The 27486-nt window shown below is 47.0% G+C and overlaps 1 protein-coding gene across 4 annotated transcripts in view; it reads left to right on the forward strand.

Annotated features, from left to right (window-relative positions):
- The first annotated feature begins 262 nt into the window (after positions 1-262).
- ZNF395 (zinc finger protein 395) overlaps positions 263-27486 on the forward strand; it is a 42207-nt gene continuing 14983 nt past the window's right edge. Inside the window, exons 1-2 of one of the 4 annotated variants that reach the window (XM_010967811.3) lie at positions 263-404; positions 696-796. In XM_010967811.3, the coding sequence (XP_010966113.1) occupies positions 759-796 (38 nt within the window). In that variant the 5' untranslated portion in view covers positions 263-404; positions 696-758. The other 3 variants (XM_074355597.1, XM_074355596.1, XM_074355595.1) reach the window with 3 other exon arrangements.

The raw sequence follows: 27486 nt of genomic DNA on the forward strand, positions 1-27486 counted from the left end.
TTGTGACAATCAACAATGTCTCCAGACGTCGCCAAATGTCTCCTGGGGGCAGAATCGTCCCCAGTTGAGAACCAATGTCCTATAGGAATTTTGGTTCTATTTAGATATTTTTGTCACAAATGGTGGGAGATGGGGGAAGGGAGATAGTATGTATTGCTTATTTGGTTTGAGCTAGGCACCATACTTATGTTTTTATTTCACCTTTCAGATAAAGCAGCTGAGGTTCAACAGAGATAAAAGAACCTGCTGAAGATCATAAAACTAGTTCAGCAGTAAAATCAGGATTGCACACCGGGCTTGTCTGACTGCAAAGCCGGCACTCCTTTCCAGCACCCTCCCACTGACTCTCTGCAAGAGAAACGGCGTAACTCAGACAGAAGGTGAACTGACTGCACATTCAACAAGTATGTCCAAAAATATTTTAAAACTTTTGGGGGAAGGGGAATTATTTCTTCTGTTCATTAAGTTTATTTGACTATGAATCTGTCTACGCTCATACATGTAGGCACCGGGGCCCCTCACTACCGTTGTGGCTCTGGTCTTATCTCTGAAAAACACAGAGCAACACAATGGAACAGCTTCAATTCTCGTTACAAATTATACAAAAGCCAGAGCCTAACGGTGCCAAAAGCAACTGGTATTGTTTACTTAAGGGCTGAAAGCTAATAGTTAACTTTCTCTCCTGTTAATTCCAGAAACAGTAAATAACGCCTCACTTTGCAACTACAAACGAGTGAGATACAGTAAAATGTCATAAAATGGAGAAGAAAACATTAAAGCAAAGGAAAATGGAAAGGTTGGTTCCCGGCTCCCTTCCTCTCGCCTTTCGCTCGCGCTCGGCGGGTCGGGGCTGCGCGGCCTGGGTCTCGATCGCCCCCGCCCAGCGCCCGCCGGTGGCGCCCGGCGCTTTCTGGCGGCCTTTCCCGCCCTGAGGCGAGCTCGGCCTCTCTCGGAGAAGGCTGTCCTAGAGCCTGGCCTGGAAAAACAACAGCAAGAAACTTTGGCTCGGTTGGCGGCTCAGTGAAACAAGCCAACACTCAAGTTTGGTTCGGGGCTGCAGACGCCGGGTCCGATTGGGGGTGGGGGCGGGTGGAGGCGGGCGGGGGCGTCACCACTCGGTCAGGTTCAAGTGCGCATGTGCGCGAGGAGTCACTCGGGCACTTATTGAGCGCCCACTGTCTACGAGCAGCCGGGGGTGTGTACACCGGGGCGCGCGGTGGGGGCGCCGGCGCGGGGTTGTGGGGCACGGGCGCGCGTGGCCGGCGAGAGGCGCGCAGGCCGCGTGCGCGCGCGGCGCCGGGGGCGGGGCGGGGCGGGGGGCGGGGGTCGCGGGGGGAGGGCGGCGAGGGGGTGTGTCCCCAGCCTCGCCCGGGCGCTAGCTGGCTGGCGCGCGCCTCCGCTCCCTTCCCGGGCGGGGAATCCGGGCCGGGTTGTGGCCGCGGCCGCGTACGTGAGCGCAGTGTCCCGGAGAGGGAGGGCAGGCCGGCCAGGTGGGCGCGAACGGAGCCTCGGCGGGCGGCCGGAGCGGAGTGGGGCGGCGGGCCGCGCCGGGTGGGCGGGCAGGGGCCGCGGCCACTGCAGCCCTGAGCCGAGTCGAGCTGTCCGAGCGGGAGCTGCCCGGCCCGCGCCGCAGCTCGTGGCGGGGCGAGGTGAGCTGCGCGGGGACCTCGCGGCGCTGCAGCCCGGGGACGGGGGCGGCCCCGGGAACTTCCCACGCTCCGCACGCCCGCGGGGGCCGGGCCGGCGGCCGGAGGGCGCGGAAGGCGGGCGTCGCGGGGGCCGCGGCCGGTCGGGGCGCGGGGGCGCTGCGGCAGTGGCCGCGCCGGCCGGGAGGGGGGTGGCCTCCCGCTCTCCCGTGCGCCGCCTTGTTTATCTCGACTGCCGCCGGCGCTCTCCAAGGAATCCCCTCCCCAACTTTGAGCGCTGTCTCCGAGTCGTCTTTCCGACAGAGGGTGACCTGCCTCCTCCCTGACCCTTTCCGGCCGGGCCGCCGGCCCAGCCCTCCAGGCGCCCCGCGCGTTCCTGCCCGCTCCGCTGAGCGGCCGGGCGGGCGAGTGCCGGGCTCCAGGACGCGCGGCGCGACACACCCTCCACCCCGGGGGCTGGCCCCCACCGTCTGGTCCCCTTCTGTCCACCCCCATTTCCTTCTGCGCGCTTTCACTGCCTCTGCTCCCTGGCGGCCCCCAGCCCTCCTGGAAGCTGGCACTGTGGGCATGTGGGGTGCCCGGGTGGGGGCCTGGGCGCGGAGTTTGTCATGTGCAAGCAATTTCAAAGGCTGCGATTTCTTCCCTGCCTGGGAGTTCAGGGCTCAGCGCCTCCACTTTAGGATGGACTCAAATATAAAGCAGCCCACCTGCCAGGCAACGAGGAGGGTGCCGCTACTTCCTTGATTTCAGGCATCCCTGGCCTGTGCCCCGGTGGGTTTTGGAGCGCTTCCGCCAGGCGGCCGGGTGCAGGGGTTACCTACAGGCCACCAGTCCGTTCTTTACACCACCTTTTCTAGAAAAGTGTATTTGGTGCATTTTGCCTGAAAGTGAGTGATCAACAGGTATTGAAGACCTTTTATGACGCTATCCCAAGGTGTTGTGTAGAGGTTCCGGGCCTCAAGGAACTTGAAACACCAGGAGCACATAGCAGTGAAGTTCAGTGCTACAGGTACACGGGGGCTGCGGTATTCTCAGCACCATGCCAGGCTCTCTGGGAGATAAGAGGCACCCAAGAAATCGAAGACCTCAGAAAGCCAGCTGACCAGGTGGAAATGATTTGAGAGCTCAAGTTCAAATGAATGTGCTCTGACTGCCAGAATGACTGCAAATGCTGCAAAAACAGCGGGACTATCAAAGGCATGGTTAGAGTTGAGGGAATGGACTTAGAGTACCAAGTTATGAAATATGCTGTGCACGCGGAGAATACCTCTGGCACGGGCCCAGAGGCAAGGGAGGAGGAAGTAACAGGTGTGAGAGGTCGCAAAGGGACTACGGGAGGAGAAAGAGGTTCAGGCAGTTATCTCAGTGTGAGAGGACACAAAAGATATGTGAGATGATTCCCTCCAGGGTTTATAATCTCGGGGGTGGTGGGGGGACAGAAAGACTCCAGCCTGGGAACTAAGACCTCAAGATACGGCACAGTTACCTGTCAAACTGTGAGGTGTGGAATAGATGCTGCTGGAGTTAGAGAATCATGACTGTATTCCTGGAGCGTGAGACCCTTGAGATGAGCCCTGAGGTGCAAATGAACATAACTGCAGAGGGACAAGGAGATGGCTTTGGCCAGACTAGGGGATATTTCCTGAACAGTAGGAGCTAAAGATGGAGAGAAGCAGTGGTTGAGATTATGAGCACCCTAGAAAGCCAGTCTGGGAAATTATACTTTACCCTGTGGGTCCTGGGGAGACAGTAAAGTCTCTGAGCTGGAGACTGATGTAATGAAATGGTGTTTGGAATGGTTTTAAAAAGTCATGTTAGAAGACAAACCAGTTAGTAGGCTGTTACAGTTGTGGAGTGCCCAGGGGTTGGACTGGGATAACTGGACATGGAAAAGAGGGTGGGTTTTAGAAGCATTGCTGTTGAAATAATCTGTTGACAGGGGCAGGGTGAAGGAAGGAGATGAAGGGGAATTAATTCTTTGTGGAAATTGATTACACGCCAGGGCCTCGGAGCTGCTGTAGTTGGTAACTCGAGAAATCGGAAATGTGTGTTTTGGAGAGAAGTAATTGACACTCAGGCTGCAGAGAAGTTTCTCGTGTTTGCCAAGACATCCAAACATAGGTGTCTTGCAGGCAGCTGCAGCTCTGAGATTGGTGGGAAACTGGGGTGTGTAGGGTGGGGAAGGCTGCCAAAGCTGGGGGGAGGGAGGGCTCTGGGGAGGAGTGTCTTCTTGGTCATAGGGAGGCAGTAGAGGCTGCTAGTAAAGGGGACAGAGGTCGGAGTTAGAAGGCTTTATTCTGTCTTGCCACTCAGGTGACACCCCTGGTCCTGAACCTGAAATTGGCACAGTGCCTCTGGGGAACTGAGGCTCCAAGGAGGAGGGGCCACTTACTCTTCTAACCAGGAAGGTGGCATTGAGATTGAAGGGAAGTCGAATGAGATTCGCTAAACACAGAAATTGTTGGGCTTTGAAACAAGCTGCATTTTGCTCTCCACTGAGACCCTCAGTCTAGTCCTGGTGTCCTTCGCAGGGTGTGTGTGGGGGAAGCAACAAGATGAGGGGCCAGCAGGATGATGTAAAAGAGCAAGGAGGAAATTTGGGGCCTTGGGGGAGTGCCTTTCCCGGGACCAGGTCCCTCCTGACCGGAGCTTTTGCCAGGTTCCAGGAAGCCAGCGACTCGCTGGCAGAGGGAAAACTGGTGCTTCTCCTGAGCTCGGAATTCTGCTTTCTTGTTGCAGGGGTGGCTTAGTGTGATTTGCTGAGCAAATTCCCCAAGCCTCATAACTTGCAACATCTGAGGGCTGGTGAATTTGAAGGATGATTGCAAAAAGTTGCAGAATAAGTGAGAATGTAATTGCACTTACTTAGCTTTCCTGTGTCTCTGAGATGCAGGATCAGTGAACTAACAGGGGAAGCCAACTCATGGGGGGAAGAAGTGTTCATCAGATATTTTTTTTTTTTAGGGATTACATGACTGTCAAAAAAAAAAAAAAAAAAGTTCCATGGCGCACTGATTGAGCTGATCTGCTGGTAATAGAGCAGTGTTTTCTACACTGTTTCGACTGTGACCTACATTAAGAAATAAAATTTACATCATGACCTAGTACACTCAATCATGTATGTATGTAAAAAATCTAATTTAAGTTCATGAAATACTACCTCCTCTTGCTTGGTGCAGTCTCCGCTGATAATTTTCTTTTCTTTTCTGTTAGTCTTCATTTGAAAATGCCTGTTGACTCCCACTAAGTTGACTTAACTGGTCTGTAATGGATGGTAACCCACAGTTTGGAAAACAGTGCTAGAGCACCTTCACATCGAGGAAGGATTTAGGAAGCTGCTTGTGTGCTCAGCTGCCCTGATTGGCACTGTAGGTGGAAGGAGGCCTGAGCACGGGCTTGGCAGTTTCCAGGCTCCATGGAGAGAGAGGCTCTACCTGTGCTGAAGGAGCCCGGCAAGGTGGTGAAATGCCAGAGAGAGAAATCGGCACTCATAGGGTTCCGAGGAAGGGGCTGTGCTGCTGTAGCTTGGAAGAACTTTCTGGGAGAGGGAAGGAAGTCCGGGATGAACCCTTAGGGGTGTCTCATGGGGCCACACAGGTGGGGGTTGTCGCACGGGCCAAGGCTTAGAGTTAGAGATGTACACATGGTGTGTGAGAGTCCAGAACGGAGTCCTTGTTAGAGAGGAGGGAGAAATCAGGCTGGAAAGGTAGGCTGGGATCAAAGGGTAGCGGAGGAGTTATAAATGGGAGGCCCAAAGAATGTGTTCAGCCTTCGGACCGTTGTAATTTGGACCACACCAAGGTTTTCAAAGATTGGGAATGATCCAGCAAGCCTCTGGATTTGGGACTCTCAGGAAGACTCAGGTCAGGCAGGCCTGTGCAGCTGAGTGGTGGCTGCCCTCCATGGGCGGGAGACAGGCCCTGTGGCCACTAGCTGTCCTGGCCCAGGGTGCCCTGTTGCCTCCATCCAGTGGCTGTCAATTCCCTGCTCAGGCCCTCGGATTTGTGACCTGAGTTTTCAAGAGACGTGGAAGCCGAGTAGGGAATTTGGGATCGCTGTCTCAGGCTTTGGGTGGCCACTGGTGGATTTGAGTAGGAGCATGACATTATGGAATCTGAGAGCTTTCTGCGCAAATGATTTGTTTTAGGCTGGTCAGCAACACTTTATGAGTTGCTGCTGGCTGGGACTTTGAAAGATTTTTCTGATGGTTGGAATGGTAGTGATTAGAGACAGCTTTGGGCTATATTATCTAATAGTGAGGCCAATTTCTAGTGACCCCAAGATCTCTCAGGCCTTCCCATTTTCCTCTTCTGGCTGGCCTGTTTGGATGGTGGCTCCTGGTACATATCCTCTGAGAGCGATGGCGGGGTAATAACTTGGTGAGATGTGAGTCATGACCGCCAAGTGCCGTATGACATTGGATTCGCAGGAGCTTAGGTTCTGTGACTCAATAATAAAGGAACAGCAAGGAGGGGGGCTATGTTCTTTGCTTATTTCCTCCCTGGGATGGGTCTAGGGGTATGCCTCCAGGATCCAGAGATTGATAATCCGGGATTCATAATAGTCATGGAATAACTGGTTCAAGCCCAGGTGTGAATGCAACGGACCCCTGGAAAACTAGGCTGGTTTGGGGACGAGTGAGTAAGTTCAGGTCTCTGTGGTCAGGAGACAGTTTGGTTTACCCTGTGGGTCAGTAACCACCTGGGATTCAGAGCGCTTCCCAGGGGAGCTACAGGTGACAGGGATCGAACAAGAGTCACCCTGCTTTTTACAGGTGCGCAGTCTGATTATTTTAAAGTACTGCTTTTGTAAAAAAAGGTCGAAACTGAAGTGCTTGTTGCTTAAAAAAAGTGTGGCCGTAGGGTGCAAGAAGTCAGCCGAATCATATCAAATTAAACTCATTTCCTGTTTCATATGGTGTTTCGGTTACTAGTTCAGAGAAATGAAGCAGCAGCTACAGTACACTTTGGCTTCAGTAAAGTATTTAACAGTTTCTTAAGATAGGATGGTCCATATTAAATAAGTGGTGGCATGTGGGCTGAGTGGTGTTATTAATTTAATTTGACAGTCGTATGCAAAAACTGTTAATTAGTGGCACTGAGTCAGCCTGGAAAAGAGTCTGAAAATGAGTGCCGTGGTGTTCTATTCTTGGCCTTGAGCTGTTCACCGTTTTTTCCAGTGTTGTGGATGAAGATACGGTGGGTATGTTTGTCAGCTTTTGTCAGTGGAGGTGGGAGGAATTGCTTACTTGGTAGATAAATCAAGGTTCAAAGATACCCAGAATGAGGGCCCAGATTAAAAAAAAGAAAGAAAGAAACCCAAAAAGGAATAAATGTAAAGCTTGCTGGCAGGATAATTCCACTTTCAGAGACCACATCCAAAATGTAGATGATGCTTTGTGCGCAGAGATTATTTAGAGGTTTTTTTTTTTTTAAAAAAACTATAGTGGAAAACTGGAAAAAAACTAAATATCCAGTGGTGTGATTAGGCTGGAAGTAACCCATAAGTGATTCTGATGGATGTCTTTTATTTTTAATTGGAGTATATAGTTGATTTATAATGTGTCAGTTTTTGGTGTTCAGCATAGTGATTGAATTTTTTGTATATATATGTGTATATATATATACTTCTCCATATTCTTTTTCATTATAGTCTATTATAAGATACTGAGTGTAGTTCTCTGTGCTATACATTAGGACCTTGTTGTTTATTTTATATATAGTAGTTTATTTCTGCTAATTCCAAACTCCTAATTTATCCCTCTCTTCCCCTCTCCCCTTTGCTAACCATAAGTTTGTTTTCTGTCTGTGAGTCTGTTTCTGTTTTATAAATAAGTTCATATGTATCTTTTTCTAAGATTCTACATATAAGTGATATTATATGATATTTGTCTATCTCTGTCTGACTTACTTCACTTAGTATGATAATCTCTAGGTCAATCCGTGTTGCTGCAAATGACATTATTTCATTCTTTTTTATGGCTGAGCAGTATTCCATCACACACACACACACACACACACACACACACACACACACACACACACACACACCCCTTCTTTATCCAATCATCTGTCGATGGACATTTAGGTTGCTTCCATGTCTGGGCTATTGTAGTGCTGCTATGCACATTGGGGTGCATGTATCTTTTCAAATTAGAGTTTTCTCCAGATATATGCCCAGAAGTGGGATTACTGGGTCATTTGGTAAGTCTGTTTTTGGTTTTAAAAGGAATCTCCATACTGTTTTCCATAGTGGCTGCACCAAATTACATTCCCACCAACAAAGTAGGAGGGTTCCCTTTTCTCCACATCCTCTCCAGCATTTATTGTTTGTAGACTTTTTAATGATGGTGATTCTGACTGGTGTGAGGTGATACCTCATTGTAGTTTTCTCTCATAATTAGTGATATTGAGCATCTTTTCATGTGCCTATTAGCCATCTGTATGTCTTCTTTGGAGAAATGTCTTTTTAGGTCTTCTGCCCATTTTTGGATTGGGTTGTTTGTTTTTATGTTACTGAGTTGAATGAGCTGTTTGTGTATTCTGGAAATTAAGCCTTAGTCAGTTGCATCATTTGCAAATACTTTCTCCCAGTCTGTAGGTTGTCTTTGTTTTGTTTATGGTTTCCTGATGGAAGTGTCTTTATAATGGAGTATTATAGCCATTAAAAATAATGTTTAGAAATAGTTTTAAAAATAACATGGACAGATGTTTCTGCTAAAAGTTAAGGTGCATCTGCAGTATGATTTCAAATCTTAAAGAAACAAATTTACTATTTGCATTTTCTATAGTGTGTATGTATATCTAGTGGGAAAAACACTGCTCTCTATGTGTTTTAATATCCTTTATTTTTTAGAGCAGTTTTATGTTCACAGCAAAATTGAGAGGAAGGTACAGAGATTTCCCATACACCCCCTGCCCCCACACGTGCACAGTCTCCCTATCAGCCTCCCCCACCAGAGTGGCATGGTACATTTGTTGTAATTGATGAACCTACATTGACACATCATAGTCACCCAAAGTCCATAGTTTACGTTAGGGTTCACTCTTGGTGTTGTCCATTCTGAGTTTGGACAAATGTATCCACCATTACAGTATCATACAGAGTACTTTCACTGCTCGGAAATCCTCTGTGCTCTGCCTCTTCATCCCTCCCACCCCCTGACCCTTGGTAACTGCTCATCTTTTTACTGCCTCACAGCTTTGCTTTTTCCAGAATGTTATATGGTTGGAATCATACAGGTTGTAGTCTCTTCAGATTAGCTTCTGTCACTTGGTAGTATACATGTAACCTTCCTTTATGTCTTTTCATAGCTTGATAGCTCATTTCTTTTTAGCGCTGAATAATATTTCATTATCTGGATGTATCACAGTGTGTTTTTCCATTCAGCTGCTAAAGGACATCTTGGTTGCTTCTAAGTTTTGGCAGTTATTATGAATGATACTTCATAGACATCTGTGTGCAGGTTTTTGTGTGAATGTAGGTTTTCAGCTCCTTTAGATAAATACTAAAGAGTGCAGTTGCTGGACTGTAGGGTAAGAGTATGTTTAGTTTTGTAAGAAACCATCAAACTGTCTTCCAAAGTGGCTGCATTGTTTTGCATTCCCACCAGCAATGAATGGGGGTTCCTGTTGCTCCACATCCCCACTAGCATTTGGTGTTGTCAGTAATCTGGCTTTTGGCCATTCTGATTAGTGTGTAGTGGTCTCTCATTTTAATTAGTATTTTCCTAATGACTTGTGATGACATCTTTTCATGTGCTTTTTTGTCATCCGTATGTCTTTGGTGAGGTGTCTGTTAAGGTCTTTGGCTCATTTTTTGAAATTAAGTTGTTTGTTTTCTTATTGTTGAGTTTTAAGAGTTCTTTGTGTATTATGGATAACTGCTCTTTATCAGATGTGTCTTTTGCAAATATTTTCTCCCAGTCTGTGGTTTGTCTTTTAATTCTCAAAAAACTAGTTTTATTTATTTATTTATTTATTTGTTTATTTATTTATTTATTTATAAAAACATTGGAATTAGGCTTGCTTATTTATTTATTTATTTTAATGGAGGTACTGGAGAATAAACCCTGGACCTTGTGCATGCTAAGCACATGTTCTACCTCTGAACTATATCCCGCCTCTGCCCCAAACATTGCTTTTTTAAAAACATTTTATTGTTCAAGGACAGGATGTGGTAAATGTAGATGGTTTGTTCAATGACTAATCTTGAGTATCTACCTGCTATGTGCCAAGCAGTGATTAGACACTGGAGTCACAAAAGAAGACTCGGTCCCTGACCTGAAGTTGATGATCTGATTGAAAGGGGGAGACCGACCTTCTTAGAAATTGAATCTGGTTCATAACAGGATCTGAAATTCATCAGTCCAATCAGAGGATCTAGTCGTAACGACCTCTGCTGGTCATGTGACACTTGGACCACTGTGGGGCCATGATTTAAAAGAAACATGAACAAACAAGACTTCATCCACAGGAAGGAGACTAGGATGATGTGGGATCAGGTGTGACTAGTGTGTACTCATGGGGTACACAGTAGTGTTTTCCAATATTTTCATGGTTGTCAGCTATAGGAAAGAGTAGACTTCTTCATTTTTGCTCCTGGTGTTGGAATATGACCAATGGATGGAACAATTGCTGTATCCTCTCTAGCTCCAGATTTTTCCTCTGCAGAATGATTCCATTATGTAACTCCTCATCTGGTCAATGATTACACTGAAGGCGATGAGCTTGAAGGTTCCTTTTAACCCCAAAGACTGGGAGAGCAGATTTCAGTGCAGTCTGAAAAGGCACTTTCTAAGCTGGCAGACCTGGCCAGCAATGGAAATAATGTGTCCATGGACTAGTGACCTTCTTATCGTTGGAGGTACTAAAGTTGGGTTGAATGCTGTGGATTAGGGGTGCTGTGGAAGAGAACAGGAATTAGGCTGACCTCCAAAGTCCTCTCCAATTCGTAGGTCAGGTTATTGTGTGACTTGTTAAAACTGAAAGATAATGTGGAATATGGGCTATACCTCAAGTTTTATAGTATTTGAGTCAACATCATCATGTAAGCGCTTTAAAAAATGTTTGTAAATGGATCTGGGGTCCTTTTAGAAAAGGTGAAGAGAACTATTCCAAGGTGGATTAGGACTGAGTTTGTGGCCCCAGAGCTGCTGAAAATTGAACTTGGTCTTTAGGAAAAATAAGAAGATGGGGGTGGGGTGGAAATGGCAAATAACCATGAATAAAATAGATCGACATACAGAAGACTAATGTGTTTATTGGCCAGTTACATTCATTATAATGCATGAATCAAGATGGGACCTTTAATTGACTCCTGGGTCCTCCGCGTGGCTGTGGAGGACCTGGGAGTGCCCTTCACTGTCTCCTTCTTCATTTTTACCCTGCAGATTTATATCACCAGGTACAGCACATTAAATGCCATCCTGACACCAGGGACAAGTCAGAACTTTGCGATTGCTCTGTAGGTTTAGTGACAGAGAGAACAAGGGACAGATACATTAAAAGAAAATCTTGAGTGGGGTTTTCCAGGAATGCATATGATTTAGTTTATATCAGACAATAAATTTGTGGTTTGAATGAAAGTTTTTTCATTTTTGTGATTTTATTATTTGTCGCTTACATGTGGAAATTTAATTTTGCCAACATTTTTACTGAAATACATAGTTTCTTAAGGATCCATTCTGATTTTTTTAAAAAAAAAATTAGGTTTTCTTCCTGATATTTTTGGGTTACTTCTTTTGTTGTTGGGGGCAGTGCTTGGGGCAAAGCACAGAGCAGAAGTTTCTTAGAGAGCTCTGCAAAGAGAATAGAGGTTTATCTCATCTTTTGGAGAATGACACAAGATGATTTGTGTCGCCATGTGATTCGTGCCCACATTTTGGCATTTGCAAAATCAGCATTGGGCATAAAAGTGGGGTAATTCCGGGGTGCACAACCTCGGGGGTGCCAGTTTCGATGTCTGTAAAAACTATAGGCAGAACTTGGTTATTCAGAATGGAAGCTGGAAATCTTTGTGCACTTGATGATAAAGGGCCCAAGCGGCCTTTATGTCACTGTCACTTGGACACGGTGTTTGGCACGTCAGCTGTGCTTGTTAAACTGTAGGAATCAGGTTTGTGGGCCACATACAGTGGGGAGGGGAGAAACTTAGACTAGCATTTTTTTTTTTTTAAGGCAAAATACGATAAGAAATAACAGCTCTCAGCCTTTTTTGTCCTTTGAGTATTGGGAAGCCATAAAACTCTTTTAGTAAAAACAACCACATTCAGTGACTGTTTTTCACAGTGCGGGGAGAATGAAAAACTCCCTCTCCTCTTTCTGTTTTACTTCTTCTACTGAAAATGAATTGCTCCTGGTGTGCCGTTCTTAAATTCATGTGTCCTCTATCCATTTTAATCTTGTTATCTATTTTTATGGTGACTGTCGCCATGGTACTTGTGCTCCTTACATAGCACAACAGAGATTTCAGATGTCTGATAGGACAGCTCAAAGTTCTGCTGCAGCCAGCAGAGAGACAGTGTTTAAGTAGGTTTTTTTTTTTTAAATTGAGGTGTAATTTGCATACAGTGGAATGCTCAGATCTGAAGTGTGCTGTTTAATCAGTTTTGACAAATGCACTTTGAGACAGAACATTTCCATCGCCTCAGAAGTGTTCCTCATGACCTTTTCCAGTCAATCCTCTCCCAGCCAGAAGGACCGCAACTGATTTCTATCACCCTAGGTTAGTTTTGCCTACTCAGTCCTTAATATTAGAAATTTGTGTTCCTAAGGACATTATACATAGTGTTTTGAAGAGGTGGAGGAGTATGTGTGTGTGTTTAAAAATCTGTTCTGTATGGTTAGGTGAGCCGGGGGAGTAAATAATATTTTGGAGCTTGTCTAATGTGGTGGTTGGATTCTTCCTTCTCATTAGCCCACGGGATCCGAATTTACGTTAGAAATCCTGATTACAGAGGGAAGGGTCTGAGGCACAGACAACTAGGCCTGGTGTGGATTACGTGTGATTGCACAAAGGCTGCCATTAGACAGAGTGTGTGTGTGTGTGTGTGTGTGTGTGTGTGTGTGTGTGTGTGTGTGTGTGGTGTTGGAGAGCTAGAATGCTCAACTCAGAGAACTGAAATTACTCCTAGGACACCCCTTTGAATTACCCAGAAGCCCCCTGACCTGCTTTTCTCCTTTTTCTTGCCTCTTCCTTGAACTAGCATCTAAATGGAACCATCCACAGAGTCCCAAAGCTGGTCTTCTAATAGTGAAACAAGATCTGTTGCAAAGCCCATGGCTTTGCCGTGCTGAGCTCTCAGCCTCCCGGGAAGCACGTCCAGATTCGGGTAGAAATTGCCCCCCAGACACTTGACTGAAATGTATGGAACAGGCTTAGTTTCTGCCTGTCTTAAGAAAATTAAATGCTGAAATGAAATTTTCATTCCGCAAGTAGTAGGTGAACACATTCTCTGTAGGAAAAAAAAAAAAAAAAGAAAATGCAAACCTTTCAGAGCAAACAGAATCTTCCTTGACAAGCACTCCTAATCCCAGTCCTTCCCCAGAGGTTAACCACTGTTACTCATTTGTTGGTATTCTTCAGATGCTTGACATACTTGCATTTATACCTATAGAATTTTTAAAAAGTGAAGCGCGCTGCCCTGCAAATAGTAGTGTGCTGGCCCCCCCACCCCCCGCCCCGGCCGCCAGCAGTGCCGGGGCGTCTTGGTGAGCGCTCCCTCTCAGCACGGAGAGGTTTCCTTGGGTTTGTTGAGCTCCTGCATGGCCTTCCTTAGACTCAGAAGGCTAAACCTTTGTTTGATTTAGCCTAATTGATGGACATTTATTTCCAGATCCTCTATGGTTACAAATGCTGTTACAATAAACATGGCTGCACAGGCCTCTTTGAAACTCGTGTGAGTGTTTCTCTAGGGTGGGGACCGGACTTTAATTTTAAATCTTAATAAAGACCCATTACAAGGTCAGTTCCAAGCTCAGACTTAATGTCGGCAGGGCGTCCTGGAGGTGGGCTCAGACAGAATGCAGTTGTTTTCTTAGAATGGTGGGCTTTAGGCTGTGCTAGGCGTGTGGCCCCAACGCCTCAGCGCTGTTTAGCTGGAAGGGGTGGTGTTGGGAAGAGCTCGGCTGAGCCCCAGAGTCAGTTCTGTCTGGTCCCCTGAGGACTTTGGCCTGGTTGGAGGACAGTCCATTGGGTGCATGGGCAGCACTTGGTGGACTCTGGATGGTAAACTCTAAACCCAGTTCATTCCCTGGCTGGAGACCTTCCGTGCATTTGTTGATGCTTCTCCGTCTGTCTTTAGAAGACAAAGTGTGGCTTCATCGTGCAAGCCAAGGGTGGGGCGTTTGGAAGCATTTTCATGTTTTTGTTTTTGTTTTTTTTAAAACCTCAACACTGTCGTGTTACTCCTATTAACAGTTCCATCTTCTTTGGAGGATGGTGCGTGTCTCTCTGTATTTACACTTCTTGCCATCATCTCTAGATCTCTGGGAACTCCTAGAAAACATGCAAATTCATCATGGCAGACCAAACCCAGGCCTTAGCCAGGTAAGGGAGGGCTTGGCTCTGTTGCGTTTGAAGGGCCCGTGCTGCTGCCACAGGTCACCCTGCTGGTGAGGGCAGAGCCCTGTTGCAGCCTTAATTACCCCCCATGCGTTTGTCTTCAGATTCCTAACTCAGAGGTTGGAAAACCTTCTGGTTCTGACCCCAGGGGACCCCCACTCTTGCATTCAAACAGTTGTTCAAACCCAGTAAGGCATTTATACTGCTGCCTTTGGGGGTGTTGAGGCATCTCCTCCTCTGGTCAAGGTTGGGGCCCTGTCTTATCTCTCTCATTTGCTAGAGAGGGCCCTACTGGCCTTGGTCTGTCTGGCTCCCTTAGCGTGCCCTCCCCATCACACAGCCCATTAAGGGGACTGTCCTCTGGTTTTATTACATCTTTCTCGGTGGGCGGCCACCCGTGTTCCCAGTGTGGACGATTCTGTAAGTTTATAGGAGCGTAGTGGGCAGTGTGTTTCTTCCTGTTTTTAGTACTTTTGCAGTGGTACTGGGCAAAGTGATTTGTTTGTTTTTTGGCCTCTGTGACCACAGTAGGATGACATTCTGGGCTACAGTGACACAGAGGTCCCTTTACTGGGTTCTCACTGTTGCCACAGAGCTCCTCCATGATTTCGATTTTTTTTTCCCTTCAGTGTAGTACACTGCCTTCATCGATGTTAAACTTTACTGTCTGCTTTTCCCCTAGTTGAGCAACATTTTTCCTGTAATCTTCCTCTGAGTTTGGCTCATCGCCACCCAGAGCCTGGTGCCTTTTTTAGGCGAATATTTACTGAGCTTTGCATGGGCGGTGCCTTTTCCCATTCTGGCCCAGGCTTCTCTCTCAGACCTGGGGAATCAGAGTCCCGAGGGAGGGGGGAGCTTGGTGACTCCTAAAGACACTGTTGAAAATAACCTGCATTGCCTCATCAAAGCCCTCGATTTTCCTTTGGAGTGGGAGCCAGAGTTTTTCTCATTTTACTGGTGGGGAAACGGAGGCACAGAGAGACGGGGTAATTTGCCCGAGCTCACAGAATTGGGCAGTTAGAGCTCGTTTGCAAACCCTGATTGTTCCCCTGGGCATGCTCTTTGGGATATTTGTAAAAGTGTAAAAAAGAGTAGTTGTAACCCTGATCCCAGGGAGCCCCAGGCTCGATGCTGGGCTCTCCTAGCTTGCATTTCCTTTCCCCTCTGTGCCCAAACCACTGCCACCACATTAACCTCCAGCGGCTCAAATTTTCACTAACAAGGAACCTCGTCTCGTCTCGTCCCTTACTCTCACTTGATGCATAGTTTTCCTGTCTAATGAAGTGGAACGGGCACAGCTTTGGGAATCAGACGTATCTGAGCTCATGTCTTTGTTCTGTCACTTCCCAGCTCTGTGGCCGTGGGAGCATTCTCAAACCTCCCCGAGCCTCAGTTTCCTCATCTGTAAAATGGAGAAGACGATGGTACTGATCTCATGGGCTTATTGTGAAGGGTAGAGTGAGATACAGTCCGTGAAATGCTTCACTAGCGGCTAGCATATCCGTCTTTGAGAAGTGATAGCTATTGGAACATTCCTCAAGGACTGTCCGTCTTCGAAAGGTTGTGGATTGCACGGAATCGTGTTTTTTCTCTTGCCCGTTGACTCTGTAGCAGTTCTAAGGAAGTCGTTAGATGCGATTTTGTGGCTTGTGAACACCTCCTGTCTTTCCCCTCGAAAGAGTCTAGTCTTCTGCTGGCCCTAAACCAAGTTCAGCCTGCCTGCCTGCCTGCCTGCCTGCCTGCTTGACCTGGGGCAGGATTTGATGTGGTCTCAGCCTTGTCAGTTGTCCTGGGGCAGGACCAGCGCTGGGCAGTCATGGCCGCAACCTACTGAGCCTCAGCGTCATCCTTCATTTCTCTCAGTACATGTTCGCGGGCCCTCTGGTTTCTGATCGATCCATGTTTATTTGGTCACTTTGGCTTAGAACGTCCTCACCAGTGAGCATGCTCTCATCCTCTGTCCATTTCAGGAAGGACATCCGAGAGTGGACGCCCCGATATCGTGAGCTAGGACAGGGATGCCCGTTCCTTTAGCCTGCGTCTGCATCTCTGTGTGGCCACTGCACGCATCCTCAGCCCCACAGTTATGGGGCATGAAGATTCCCTAAACCGCCTCTTCAGAGAAGGCTGCTTTCTGGTGGCTTGTGCCTGGGGCCAGCCCCTCCTGCACTCCCTCATTTCACCGTGTCTTTAACCATCTTCCTTCTGGTGTCTGTAGTCTCCTCACTTAGGCTGACTTTCTGTTTTCTGGGAGAAACGAGTCTGTCTCTTTCACCCTCCAGTCACTCAGCAGGTTTTTTTTCTCCCCTTGATTCATAACACATTTAATTTCGACTTCTGTAACTTATGTCAAACACTTTAAAATTTTAGCACGCACATTCATTTAACTTTATGAGCTTCATCCTAAAAATTGTCTTTTTTTTAAAATCAGGCATAGGTGTCAGATTGCTGGATGGTTTTTGCATTCTCCTGAAAAGCAAATTCTGATTCGTTCATCTAATTATATAGCACAAGTATGTGCATGTAGCTCTGGAGCGTATTAAGTGCTTTAATAAGCAAGTGCTGGGGGTGGGTTGCAGGTGGAGCTCAGTGAGGCCTACAGGTCTTTAAAGGCAGGGTCTGAAGCGGAGGCTCCTTGGTTGTCCTGTTCAGTTCCTCAGCAGAAGCCTGGCGCCTGCATTGAATACTAGCAGATTTTTTTTAAAACAGGGGCATTTTGGTTCCGTGGTGCCTCTTCCCCCGGCTTCCTGGTGAGTCTGTGCTGACCTGTTTGCTGTGTGGGTCTGCACAGGTAAACGTGGATCCGGATCCAGGACAGCTGGAACCTGGGACCCAGGCATCAGATTCAGGAGGTTGCTTGCAGAGGCTGCTCACGCTCCGCCTCGGGGAGGTCTGGCCGCAGGCCTTGACCCGCCCCGGGCAGGGCACCAAGACGGGTTTCGGCTGGGAGAAGAGAGCAGGGTTGGGACCTGGGTACTAAGAGTGAGGCGAGGGGCCAGGCCACAGGGGAGACCGGCAGTGGTGGGGGCCTGGCTTGGGCTCAGGGCAGAGCTGGTTGGCTGGGTGTCGAGCTGAAAGCAGGGAGCCCTGGGGTTGGTCCATCGATGCCAGCTGGCCTCTGAATGGAATCCATTGGATTCCCGGGTTCCCGTCTTGCGGAAATCAGTTCTTCTGTGACTTCAGTGAATCAGTGGCTCCCCCGTGGTCAGCTCCTTGATTCCCTTTAGAGTCCGTAGTTGTGTTGCTGGTTCTGGTTGAGTATCTTTTTGCAGCCTCAGTCCCCAGATGCCAGCTGGACAGTGGCGCCTAAGCACTCCCCACGGCTTGCTGTGTCATTTAGCTGTCTAGCACCAGGCTGAAATCGAGGAATAGGGGAGGGAGCACAGCTGCTGCGATCCTTCCAGATGCTGGGCACTGTTCTCGTTTTCCCCAGGTAAGGTGGGAAATGGAAGCTCTGAGGTGGCGGCCAATTGCCACAAGTTACACAGGTCAAGGTGACAGGCTGCCATGTGCTACTTCCCCGGAGAGGCGTCCTCTGCAGCGAGCCCGGGCTCGGTCGCTCTTGCATGTGCTGGTTCTGTTTTGAGGAGCTGGTTTTAGTTCCCCAGGTGTATCCAGACTCCCCCCACTCCTGCCCCACCTTCAGCCACAGGCACTCCTGGGGGATTGGAAGCATTCCCGTTGGCATTGGAGGAAATGTTCCAGTCCCAGGAGAGCAGAGCAGTGTCTCCCAGGAGACGGTGACAGAGTGACAGGGTGAGGAACTGCTCCGATCCTGAAATAGCCTGTACACTAGGGGGTCAGAATAAAGGGAAAAGTTGGATTAAAAGCTGGTCTGTAGAAGCCTGGTACCTCCCTTCTGGCCAGACAGCCATCCTGGTCTTGGAACAGATTCTGGTGTCCAGCTCTTATTTCAGGTTTTTAAATATTATTGCCACTAGAATGTTCTGTCATTCCAGCAGCACATGTTGCTTATCTTGTGATTTATAATTTCCAAGATTACAGCTGCTTTCCCATTGGCTTACCTTTACCTTTTGCACAGGTGGCTCCCAGGTGAGACTGGGGCTCCCGAGGGGGTATTCGGGCACCTCGATCCCTTCCCTCACCCGCTTCTCTTTTCTGGTGAGGTGTCTTGTTGGCCCTCTGATCTGCGGGTGCATTGTTTCGCATCTTTAATTTTGGCTCTCCCGCTCCTTGCCTGGCCCCTGGCCCAGGTGGCTCCTTTCTTGGGCACCTGCAGCCCTGTGTGCTCTGATTACCCACCCCAGGCGAGGGCTGCTGCCTTTTTATTACCTATTGATCTGAGCCAGGAAAGTCACCAGGTGGCTCTCCCCTCCCTTGCAACCCTCCTGTTTGTTTAGCATGGTCAGGGAGCATGATTTTTTTTTTGGGGGGGAACATGATTATTCATTCAAATGACTGTTGCGTTTCAAATAGTTTTTCTGCTTTAACCACTTCAATGAAACAATAGAGAGCCTGCATTTCTCTGCCTTCAAAGCGTTGAGAACATCAGGAACCCTTTTCCTTGTGTCTTGGGGGTTGGCACCTCAGGCAGCATGACCACGAAGGCATCCTTTCCTGGCGTGTGCAAGCAACACTCAGGGACTTAAGCTAATGGGTCCTGGATTGCAGGCGTTTTAAATTCTCCCCTCTGTGTTTTATATTTTGGGGGATGGTTCTTTCATTGCCAGCTTTCACTTTTCATTCCTGTAAGTTCCTCCGATAGATCCCTTCTTCCCAGTGAAACTCACACTGTCTTCCTTGCAGTGCTGTGAAGACCAGACAAGGGGATATGAAGGCATCAGGCCGAGGGACTCCAGAGTCCTCTGTCCCGAGCCCCCGTCCTGCTGCTGGGGAAGAGAAAATTAGACCAGGGAGGGGCCAGGAATGCTGCAGATGCCACAGCTTGCTGGTTTGGGCAAATCAGTGGCCTTCTGAAAGAACCTCAGTTTTCTGAGCTGTCAAATTAGGATTATATTGTCCCTCCATGTTTTCTTGAGTTGGTGGGAGGTTGGGAAAATAAGGAAGTCCCCACATGTGTGTATCAAAGAGAATGGAAAGCCGAGTGCCGTGCAGGCATTCATTGGCCATTTGCATTAACTCGCAGCTTACAAGCTTCCTCTGCAAACCGCTGGAGGGAACTGTTAGTTCTCTGAGGCTTTTTCTCCCAGAGATGCTCAGCTCCCAGTTCCCTCCTTGCCACCTGGCTCTGGGTGAATTGCTGGGGCAGCAATAATTCATCTGTGTGCCTCCTGCTGGAGCTCTCACATGGTTTCCTATGGTCCAAATCAGGTTTCATCACAGTGCGGGCGCCCACACGTGCATGCGTGCCCCCGTTCGTGTACGAAAACAGTGCTGGATCACCTCTCCACCCTACGTGGCGTGCTTGTAGGCATGACTTAAAAAAATTTATAAAGAGTTTTTAGTTTTTAATTTTTATTTATTGAAGTTAGTTGATTTACAATGTTTCAGGCATAGTGCAAAGTGTTTCACTTACACGTATAGATGTGTTTTTTTTCAGATTCTTTTCCATTATATGTTATTGCAAGAAATTGAATATAGTTCCCTGTGCCATACAGCAGGTCCTTGTAGGCATGGTTTTACTTATCCCTGCTTCCTTATACAGTCTTCACTCCTCGTTTTCAAGAGAACACAGCTGTCTGAGAACCAAGTTTGAACACTAAACCTCTACTCTGGCTTTTGATAGCTGTCTTCATTTTATTTCTTACAACATATTTTTTAATCTGTGGCTCTCTTTACCTCTGGGAATGGTATCATTCACAATCACAAACCTGTTGGGATAAGCAAGGTATGGTCTCAGTCCTCAAGGGGCTTGCAGTCTAAGGGAGATGTAGTCCATTGGTACTAATAGAAATCTTCTAGATCACTGAGCCCTGGGTGGCAAGTACTGAGCTAAGACTTCTCTTATGTAACACAGAGTACAGTGTGCCCGACGGGGCAGTGAATAAAGGGCGCTGGTGGTTTTGAAAGCAAACGGGGAGCTAGGTGTGAAGGAAGGGGAAGTGTGTTTGTTCCTGGGCTGAACTGTGAAAACGCTTTCCTTCCCTGCCGGCAGTGCAAACAGAATGGTCTCTTTGACTTGATTGAATGACTGTTGTGCAGTCAGCCCAGCAGAAGTATTTGTTGATCAGGGTCATTTATTATTTGCTGGAGAAAATTCAGTGTAACCATATCAGGTGACCTATTTCTGTGGCCCATCTGTTGGAATATGAAAATAGCATGGCTGTTTGGGGCCCTTATTTTCCCTTTCCATTTGTGTTACATCTGTTACTCACAATAATGGGAAGGCTGGATACTCACTCCTAGGAGATGCTGTGGAGAGGATACTGGCCCTGAATGGGGGATGGGCAACCCCTCAGATCCCTGCCGATCCTGGTAGTCTAATTTTAATTGTACCATAGTCTAAACTGTTTGTTATACACGAATGTGGTGTAATCCAGTTTTTATTTTTTAATTTTTTAAAACGCTTTTATTGTGGTATAATTCCTGTACAGCAAACTACTCATATTTCAGAGGTACAAGTTGATGGCTATTGATAGATGTAGACACCTATGAAACCACCACCACAATCAAGATAGCTAACATTTCTGTCACTCCCCAAGAGGTGCAAATTTCTAATTCCTGAGTTATCTCTTCCCACCCTCTACCAGTAACCAGAAGTTTTTTTTCCTATGTCTGTCAGTCTGTTTCTGTTATGTAGATAAGTTTATTTGGGTCCTTTTTTTTTTTTTGATTCCACATATAAGTGATTTCCTGTGGTATTTTTCTTTCTCTTCCTGGCTTACTTCACCTAGAATGACAATCTCCAGGTCCATCTATGTTACTGCAAGTGGCATTATTTTATTCTTTTTCATGGTTGAGTAGTATTCCTTTGTGTATACATACTACAACCTCTTTATCTAGTCATCTGTTGATGGACATTTAGGTTGTTTCCATGTTTTGGCTATTGTAAATAGTGCTGCTGTGAACATTGGGGTGCATATGTGTTTTCAAATTAGAGTTTAAAAAAAAATTTGGAAAAAGACATGATTAGAATGCCCTGAGAATCCAGATGGTCATTCTCTGAACAGCTGATACAGAAATGTTGGTATTGAATTAACTACTAATATGCTCAGTGCTTTGTATCTTAAACTCATGAAAATCTAAGATGCACACCACACATTAAAAAAATAGTGTAACAGGGTCGGATACATAACTTGAGAGACGTAGAAGTTTTAGCTCAGACCCTTGGTTACTCTTGGAGACTTTCTATCGAAGGCCAGGTTGGGCAGAGAATACTCTGGGAAGAAAAGGTCAAGATATGCTCAGTGAAGTTGTTTTTTTATTTTTATTTTTTAATTTTTTTCTGGAAAAGGCACCCCGGAAAAAACTAAGGCTTGAGAACTACCAGGCAGCATTCAGGTGGTGATGGCAGAGTTCGACAGCTTGCTTCCATCTCCCAAGGTTCAAATGGTGAGAACCACAGACATATTTGCATATAATCATAGGCTGTGAACGCACATGGTATCTCTCAACAGAGATCATCCCTGGCCAGGAATTGCTGAAAAATGAATTGTTTGGGCAAATGAATTGTCCTATTCTCCACTGAGTTCTGTTATGAAATAAAAGGTGTGGTTGGCTACAGCATTTTGATCTTTGGATGAACTTAGAACATCGCATTGAAAAAAGAAATTAAGTTAAAACTTAACAGATTTAAAAGAAAAAAATTAGCAATTTTCTGGTAAAAGATAAAGAATGATATGCGGAATATTAGCCAAAGAACTAAAAACTCAAATTGTTGTTCTGTGCAGTGGTTACCCAGTGGAGGTCATAAAATAGCTGGAGAGCTGAGGTTAAGTGGAGAACCTGAAACTCTTGGCAGAGGAATGATGTCCCTCATCTTGGTCCCTAAACCGTTCATTAGAGAGGCAGCAAGCACCCAAGCTTCAGCACATGGGAACCTTACTCTAAACTTCACCCTCCTTAACAACAAGAAAAAGAAACCACCCCGTTAGTTGTGTAATGAATCACTTGAACTTTATGACCTGTGTCCTGGAAGTGCCACTAGGCAATGTCATGGCTTGTTGCAGTGTCCGCAGGAGGTAGGAGAGAGCAACCATCGTGCATGAGCGCGTGCACACACACACACACGTGGATGTGCTGAGACATGTGGTTGTCCGGCAACAGTCACATGTCAAATGGCAATTTGCAATTTAGAACCACAGAGAGGGTTTGTTTTCCTGTTCTGTCTGTTCCAGTTATTTAACTAATGGCAGATGTCCTCACTAAGGGCTATTAGCACATGAGAAGATGTTTGCTGAGCCTGGAAAAGGGCTAACCCCTTCTGGACATTGACCAAAATAAATATTCTTGGGGAGCCAACCCCTCCCTGTTGGTGAAACAGCGGTAGGGGTGAGACGCAAAGAGGGCTCAGGATCTCCTTAGAACTGTACATCAGCCGGGAAGTCTTTTTCAGCATGAGTTTATATTTCAATCAAGGAATTCCATACGTTGAGAATGTAACATTGTAAAGCTGGGTTTGACTCCATGATGAAACCTTGTTACTGTTACCCTGTGATAGATGTTTCTTGATTTCTCTTTGTGGTACCAGAACCACATAGCAAATTAGGGGCTGGCTGGTTTATATGGACCATTGATAGCTCCCAAGAAAGAAACCAACAGGGGAATGAGTAGAAGCAGAGACCAGGGAAGAGTGATTTGAAGGAAGCTGCAGTTACATTGATAGAAACACGCTGGGAGGGGCTTGGGACCCTCAGTCTGAGATACAAAGTAACTGGTGGTCCTGGAAAGTTCCTTTAGGGTCCAGAGATAACCTGACTCCTCCACCCACCTGCATGGCAGACCTCTGTAGGTGCTTGAATTCACTTCTGAATCCCTGAAGGATTCTGTTGACTGGGTTTTCTACTGAGCCACGTTCATAATATGACTGTGCAGATGAACACACCTGAGCATCCTGCCCAGCCTACACTTGGTCTAGATTCATATCTTTTCCACACTATCCATCCCTGGTGTAAATTTGGCTAAAATTTTCCTTATCTTTTAGGATCAATTACATTATCTCTTTGCACCCTCTCAGAGGGCGATAGGTGTATAAAGTTCCTACCAAACTGCTGAATGATTAACAGTGAACTGGACAGCTGAACAAGGTTGGGGTAAAGCACTGACCTTTATTTTGTAGGTGGGAGGTTAAGATGCAAGTGGAGAAGGGACTTTCAAGGAAAGAAAACACACAAGGAAATGGAAGTAGGGACTCACAGGATTGGCAGCTGTGGTTTTTGTTTTTGTTTTTTCCTATTGCGGTTCACTGACACAGGGGAGGACAAAAAAACATGTAGATAAAAAGTAACTTAACTGAGTGTTTTATTTTGAGAGATCTCACACGTACTGGAATAATGGCAGGATGTTGCCCCGTGACACCAGGTAGACACGAGTTCAGCCCCTAGGGGCGCCTTTCCTGGGTGTGTTGCCTTGGCAACCAAACCTCTCAGTGGCTCAGTTTCCTCATCAGAAGTAAAAGACCATATGTTTATCTTGAGTTGTTCTGAGGATTAAATTAGATACAATTTGTGAAAGCCAGTGCTGTCAGGCACTTTATAAAGGCAGTTTCCCTTCCTTCTTTCTCTTCTGCTTTTAAAAATGAAGATTGGGGCATACTATAAATAAAACAAATAATAAGCTGAATCTCAGGGTGGAATTCGGGCCAGTTAAAGGGGAAAGGCCCAGAGGAAGAAGCCGGAAGGGGGCAGGTTCATCACCTCTGCAAATCCAGCAGGCCCTAGGAGGTGCAGCGTCACCCGCCAAATAAAAAGTGTTCTTTACGTTAAAAAAAAAAAAAAAAAAAAAGACTTAGAGAAACATCGTCAGAGTCTGTTAGCCAAATATTTCAGTCTCTGTCTGAAGACTGGAAGCCCAGGAATTTTGGAAATACTACCCTTTCTTCATTTTCAGTGGTAGAAACCTCAAACTTCCTGCTGTGGAAAGTGGGGGTGGCCACTGTGTGTGTGTTTTTTGGTTTTTTTTTTTTTTTTGGTCAAGAGCAGGATTGTTTCTCTGGGTAGATGCTGCCATCTGATGTCTCTAAGTGGCACTGTGGCTTCACTTCTAGCTCAGTGACATTAAACTGAGGGTTAGAGATTCTTGTTTCTGCCTTGAGGCTTCAAGGATGATGGTAGGTGACTGAGTTTTTGAAACCATATTAGCTTGGACCTTTTTTTTTTTCCCGATAGTAGTAAAGAATTTACTCCTTACTTTTCATTTTGATTACATACATAGTAAAACTTTCCAACAGAGTGTTACTGGATGTAAAGTCACCAGGCACCTAGGCTGGAACTCTGTAGGTGACTCTGATGTTTTTCTTACCTCTTGTTTGCTTTCTAGGGAATTCATGGGGGAGATACCATGCTCTCTGACTCCAGCCCTTGAAACTCTTGAGTAAAGCACTTGGAAAAATGAATTAACCCCTTTTCCTCCATATTTGTGACTTTATTATTATCTTTAAAGCTTATTTTTCCCATTCATGCTTTGTTATGACAGAGGAGATGTTTGCTTGGCATAGTTTGCTGGGGTGGGTGGGAAGGAGGCCAGAATTCAGGAGAGGTGGAGATGGTGTAGGACCTACACAGAGCCCAGTGGCACTTGTGGACGAGGGTGGAAAGTAAAGAAAGTTTATGGAATGATCTAAAGAAAGTTCAAACCCAGAGTTGTGAGGCAGTTTTCATCTGGCCTGAATGCGGCAGGGGGAAGGGGGCGGTGGGGAGGAGAGATGCAGTCTCTGAACAGAGAGATGGAACAGTCTCTTGAAACACCAGGCTTCATAGATGGGGGTGGAGTTAGCCTGGTGGGCATCCAGGTAGGGAAATCGCGCTGATACCGGGTCCAGGAGAATCCTAGTATTTGATATCTGCCACGGCACCAGGAATATGCTTTGCACTCATAAGTTCCTCAACTAAATATTTTCCTGAGTCAATGAGTTAGGAGGAAACAGAGGACCAGGAACGTGCTAGGGGCCCCAGAGTGAATGAACCTCAGGATGGCTGGGGAACCATGAGTTCTCTGGAGAAGGGGCAGCATGAGTTTGCTGAATGCTGGGTTTGGTTCCTCCCTTCTGCCAGCAGACCCGCGTCTGGGAACACCCGGGCCCCTTTGAAGGGATCTGCCCCCAAAGCCCTGGGCAGGAGCAAGGGCTTCAGGTTTCTGGTGGAGCAGGGGCTACAGAGTTCTGATCTGTTGTCAGGTGACCAGTGGAAGTCAGTTCTCAGAGAAGAGTTGGTGGGAATGAAGCTGGTGAGAAGGGCCAACTCATAGCCTGGGGACGAGAAGGGAGGGTGTGGCTGGGGGTTGTGAGCACAAAGCTTGACCCACCGGAGGCTGGGCAAGACCTTGTGACCCAGTTCATGGCAGGGTTGGAAGTCAGGGGAGTCCCAGGAGGTGAGGAATAGGGAAGAAGAGGTCATAGGTCTTGGGCCCCAGGCAGAGCATCTTTGGAAAGAGGAGGGGGAGCATGGTGTAATCCTAAAAAACACAGACTTTGAATTCAGCAGGTCTCAGGGGCCCTGGTTTGGCCTTTTACTTTTACCTCGGTTGGTTCTCTTAATTTCTCCCAGTCCCTGTTTCTTTGAGAACAGAACAAGGATGGCTGCTCATGGTACCCAAGGAACGAGAGGATGCCAGTACAGCACTTAGAACAGAGTCCAGCGCATAGGAAATGCCCTTAAGTGTTAGGTCTGAAGATAATATTGTCTGTACACAAATGAGGTGTTTAGGGGTGAGCTGTCCAGATGACCCAGGGGTTAGATCTTATTACCTAACGGGGAAGAAAGGGGATCATTCATCATCTTTTTAAGAATCTGAGAGAAGCCTGTGCCCAATGGTCTTTCCCTGGAACGTCCTCATTTGCTCCTCCGAGGTGTTGGTCAGGGGAATGTTAGCGTTGTAACTTACAGACAAGGAAACTAGCTCTGAGTGGAGACCAACACTGGGACCTGAGGCAGATCTGCTGTGTTTTCCCTGCATACCACTAAGCAGGGCTGGCTGAGGCCCTGGAAGATCACCTTCCTCTTTTTCTGGAATAGGGTAGGCACCTGAAGGTCAAAGGGTGCTCCCCCTGCCCTCAGCCCTGGGGCTTATAGAGTGCCAGGTGGTTAACCACCTCTCGGGCAGGCGGATTTTGACTAAAGGACCATCACACCAGCCTTCCTAGTTTTGTCTCCTTCCTAGCTCTTCCCCGGTATAAAATGTGGAGGGTGGCGCTACGGGACCCCGCTTTCTGGAGTATGACATGTGGGGATGCACTGATGCCCCAGAGCCCATAGAAATGATGTGCATGGTTTCCAGAGCTAGCTCCTGTCCTTCGTGGGATGCATGTGCAGAGGCCTGGAATGGTCTTCCTTGGTTCTTGTCAGGGCTGTGGTCCTGTGTTGCCATCACCCCTGAGTGTACGAGTGGCCTGGCCCCAGGTGCCGGGGGAGGTGGTGAGATTTGGAGTCAGGAGACCAGAGCTCGTTCAGACTCTGACACCAACTACCCCTGTAGCTGCAAATAGGTCACTTAAGCTCCCAGCATTAGTTTCCTCACGTGGAAAACAAGGAGTTAGCATGGCTCGTTTCTGAGGCTGTTTGCATCTTTGAAGCCAGCTGAGCCTGATAGTCCACAAGCATCCAACAAAATCCCTCCTGCTTCGGCTTCGAGATCGCGTGATGGGAACCTGCCCTGGGAAGTGGCCCTTGGTGCGTGTGCTGAGGTGGAGCGGAGATGCTCCCTGTGGACAGAGCGGCTTAAGCAGCACAGCCCTGGGTACAGCCCTCGGGTGCAGTCATGAAGGGTTTGTTAAATTAGCAAGGATGCATCTGCCTAAGAAAATGCTATGTGGCTTCTAAAAGTGTTTTTATAGAATAATATTTAATAATACAGTACAACCTACACAGGATAAGTGAAAATTCATTTTTACCAAGCCACGGTCCTGTTTCTGTAGAAATAAAAGCAGGTAAATCTACGTATAGAAGAAAGCTTGGAATGTATAGGAAACATGGGTCTCTCTGGGAGGCAGCTTGTTGAGTGATTTGTTTTTCTATGTGCTCATCTGTATGTTCTGACTGTCCTGCTAGTAATAGGTATCATTTTTGTAAAAGGAAAAAAGGTGTAAAAGTTACCTTAAAAGGTGTCATCCTTTTTAGTGGACACTCCTGTGCTCCTGCTGCGTGTCAGGCTTCCTGATTCCTCCAGATAATGGATAAATGACTGTGTGTCCCCTTTGCCT

This window comes from Camelus bactrianus, chromosome 31, assembly GCF_048773025.1.
Source record: "Camelus bactrianus isolate YW-2024 breed Bactrian camel chromosome 31, ASM4877302v1, whole genome shotgun sequence".
Taxonomy (NCBI): Eukaryota; Metazoa; Chordata; class Mammalia; order Artiodactyla; family Camelidae; genus Camelus; species Camelus bactrianus.